This window comes from Hylobates moloch, unplaced genomic scaffold, assembly GCF_009828535.3.
Source record: "Hylobates moloch isolate HMO894 unplaced genomic scaffold, HMol_V3 SCAFFOLD_7, whole genome shotgun sequence".
Classification (NCBI taxonomy): domain Eukaryota; kingdom Metazoa; phylum Chordata; class Mammalia; order Primates; family Hylobatidae; genus Hylobates; species Hylobates moloch.
In genome coordinates this window covers 19,277,767-19,281,625 of record NW_026652282.1, presented here as the reverse complement: position 1 = coordinate 19,281,625, position 3,859 = coordinate 19,277,767, and the positions used below count along the sequence as shown (strand labels likewise).

Sequence of the window (3,859 nt, the reverse complement as noted above, 5' to 3'; positions counted from 1 at the left end):
GATTAACACATTTTTCCAGTCTTGAGATGCTGCTGCTCCCTGAGTGTAACTTTCTCTGTCATGGTAATATTTCCTACAGTTTCTTTTTGAGGGGAAAAAAATGCTAAATGCTATCTCTTTTCAGACGGTCCCACACTTAAACCTATATCAAGGCATTCAGGAACATAACACGAGTAAAGATTAGAGAAATTGTGAGAAAAAAATTTGAAGAACAAGATGATGCTAACTTATAATTTGATAGCTCCTCTGAGCTTGGCTGAGCATCCTCTGGAGTTATCTTGTACATCCCGATCTTGTGGACTAAGTACCTTCTTGTGTATCAATTCCCACGTTAAAGGAGCTCTTCTCATAGAGACTTCTACCGTGTTTTCATGATCTGAACCCAGTTGCAATGTTTTCATCACTTGCTGTGTAACACTTAGGTTAAACCTTTCTTTCATGCTTATTCCAAGCAAAAATCTTTTGACGATGCAGTCCTCTAGTGAATGGAAGGAGAGGGCAACAAGGCAACCACCAGGTCTCAGAAACTTCTGAGCTGTCTTCAGTCCTGTGTAGAGTTCATTGAGCTCATTGTTCACAAATATGCGAAGAGCCTGGAAAGTCTTGGTGGCAATATGAGTAGATCGTTGTAGCAAGTCTTTTCGTGCATAAATAGCAGAGGGAAGAAATGATCCTGTGATGATGCTGGCAAGCTGCTGGTTTCTGGTGATGGGGTAGATGCTGTGTGCTGAAGTGATTTTCTTGGCATGCTTCTCCTCCCCATATGTTCTTAGGATAGGTGCAAGTACCTGTTGATCTAAAGCATTCACAACATTAGCAGCAGTGGTCATGTCAGGGTACCTGCCACCATCCATCCTCATGTCTAAGGGGCCGTCTTTCTGAAGGGAAAAACCTCTTTCGGGAGTGTCAAGTTGTATGGAGGAACACCCAAGATCCATAAGAACTCCATCAAAAGTCCCTGGCTGCACTCCAGCTTTCATTAATAAGGCTTCAGCTTGGCTGAACTAGCCCAGCATAGCTCGAATTTGTCTAGGATACAACTCTGAAAGATGTTCAGCTAATGCATAAGCTGTTGTGTCTCTGTCCAAAGCATTCAGAACAATATCTGACTCCTTCTGTAGAATAGCTTTTGTGTGCCCTCCTGAACCAAATATCATATCTAGAAAAACCTGTCCTTTTTGTGGTGACAAACAATGAACAACTTCATCCACCATTACTGGAATATGTAATTTAGCCATAGTCTCAAAATCTCTATCTTGAGATCTGTTTAACTCCTGGGCTTGAGTTTGATCTGTTTGCTCCTGGGCTTCATATTCTTTATATTTTTCTGCTGTAGTATGTATTCTTTTTGGCCAGACACCTAAATTAGGTATGCCAGATTCCAACCAACATGAAAGACATTCTTTATACGTTCTACAAAAATATGGATATTGAAGCATTCTGTAGGTCAACAAATCTGAGGCACGAAGACTTCTCAGTTGGCCTCTAACTTGGGCCAGCGACTACTGCTATGGTGCCAGAGAACCTGAATTTGCCCACTTTAAAGTTTGTTTTGTCTGATATAAGAATAGCTACCCCCGCTTGCTTTTGGTGTCCATTTGCATGAAATCCCTTTTTCTACCCCTTTAAGTTTATGTGAGACCTTATGTGTTGGGTGAGTCTCCTGAGGCAGCAGATGGTTGGTGAGTTCTTATCCATTCTGCAGTTCTGTATCTTTTAAATGGAGCATTTAGGCCATTTACATTCAATGATGGTATTGAAATGTGAAGTACCATTGCTTTCATTGTGCTATTTGTTGCCTGTGTACTTTGGTATTTTGTTTTTGCTTTTGTATTTTTGTTTTATAGGTCTTGTATGATTTATGCTTTAAAGAGGTTCTGTCTTGATGTGTTTCCAGGATTTGTTTCATGATTTAGAACTCCTTTTAGCAGTTCTTGTAGTGGTGGTTTGGTAATGGTGAATTCTCTCAGCATTTGTTTGTCTGAAAACGACTGTATCTTTCCTTCATATATGTTAGTTTCACTGGATACAAAATTTTTGGCTGATACTTGTTTTGTTTGAGGAAGCTGAAAATAGGTCCCCAATGCCTTCTAGCTTGTAGGGTTTCTGCTGAGAAATCTGCTGTTAATCTGATAGGATTTCCTTTATAGGTTACCTGGTTCTTCTGTCTCACAGCTCTGAAGATTCTTTCTTTCATCTTAAATTTGGATAACCTGATGCCAATGTGCCTAGGTGAAGATCTTTTTGTGATGAAGTTCCCAGATCTTCTTTGTGCTTCTTGTATTTGGATGTCTAGGTCTCTTGCAAGGCCAGGGAAGTTTTCCTTGATTATTCCCCCAAATATGTTTTTCAGGCTTTCAGAATTCTCTTCTTTCTCAGGTACATAGATTATTCTTCGGTTTGGTCATTTAACATAATCCCAGGCTTCTTGGAGGCTTTGTTCATATTTTCTTACTCTTTTTTCTTTGTTGAATTGGATTAATTAGAACATCTTGTCTTTGAGCTCTGAATTTATTTGTTCTCTTGTTCAATTCTATTGCTGAGACTTTCCAGAGCATTTCGCATTTCTAAAAGTGTGTCAAAAGTTTCCTGAATTTATTGTTTTTTCCTTAATCTGTCTATTTCCATGAATATTTCTCCCTTCACTTCTTGTATCATTTTTTGGATTTCCCTGCTTTGGGCTTCACCTTTCTCGGGTCCCTCCCTGATTAGCTTAATAACTAACCTCCTGAATTCTTTCTGGAATTCAGCAACCATGTTTTCTGGTTCCTTCTCATTTGGGTAGGCTCTGTCAGAGGGAAGGTCTAGGGCTGAAGGCTGTTGTTCAGATTCTTTTGTCCCACAGGGTGTTCCCTTGATGTAGTGCTCTCCCTCTTTTCCTATAGATGTGGCTTCCTGTGAACCAAAGTGCAGTGATTGTTGTCTCTCTTCTGGGTCTAGCCACCCAGCAAGTCTACCTGGCTCTGGGCTGGTACTGGGGATTGTCTACACAGACTCCTGTGATGTGAACCATCTATGGATCTCTCAGCCACGGATACCAGCACCTGCTCCAGTGGAGGTGGCAGAGGGTGCAATGGACTCTGCGAGGTTCCTTAGCTTTAGTGGTTTAATGCTCTATTTTTGTGCTGGTTGGCCTCCTGCCAGGAGGTGGCACTTTCCCGAAAGCATCAGCCGTAGTAGTGTGGAGACGGACCGGCAATGGGGTGGGGCCCTAGAACTCCCAAGATTATGTGCCCTTTGCTTTCCACTACCAAGGTAGATAGGGAAGGAGCATGAGGTGGGGGTGGGGCTAGGTGTGTCTGAGCTCAGACTCTCCTTGGGTGGGTCTTGCTGCAGCTGCTGTTGGGGGGATAGGGGTGAGATTCCCAAGTCACTGGAGTTGACTTGGGAATAGTCAACTAGGAGGACTATGGCTGCCTCTGCTGAGTCATGCAGGTTGTCAGGGAAGTGGAGAAAAGCCAGCAGTCACGGGCCTCACGCAGCTCCCATGCAAACTGAAGGACCAGTCTCGCTCCCACTGTGCCCCCCACCAACAGCCCCAAATCTATTTCCAGCCAGAGGGCAAGGTTGGCTTGAAAACTTGCCCCAGGCTATCTGCCTCCCAGCTGTGAGAGAAGAGGGCTTAGTTCTTCCTCTGCCTGTGAAGTCTGCATACCCAATTTGTGCCCTCCCCCGAGTTCTGGCTAGGAGGCTTCTCTCCTCCCTCAAATTGTTACAAAGTTCAGCTAGAGAATTCCTTCTCCCTGTGGAGTTTTTCCCCCTGTTCCTCTGGCCACCCTCCCAATGGATCCCTGTGGTGCCAGACAGGAATGGCCTGCTTGGGGACCCAGTGAGCTCCCAGGGCCTTTCTGCTGCTTCC

The 3,859-nt window shown here is 43.7% G+C and overlaps 1 protein-coding gene across 1 annotated transcript; it reads right to left on the bottom strand.

Moving 5' to 3' along the window:
* Positions 1-227: 227 nt before the first annotated feature.
* Positions 228-1,439, bottom strand: LOC116811571 (12S rRNA N4-methylcytidine (m4C) methyltransferase-like). Its single transcript, XM_032756680.1, is given in 1 exon segment — positions 228-1,439. A coding segment is annotated over 1 exon segment (1,212 nt).
* Between the last annotated feature and the right edge of the window lie 2,420 nt (positions 1,440-3,859).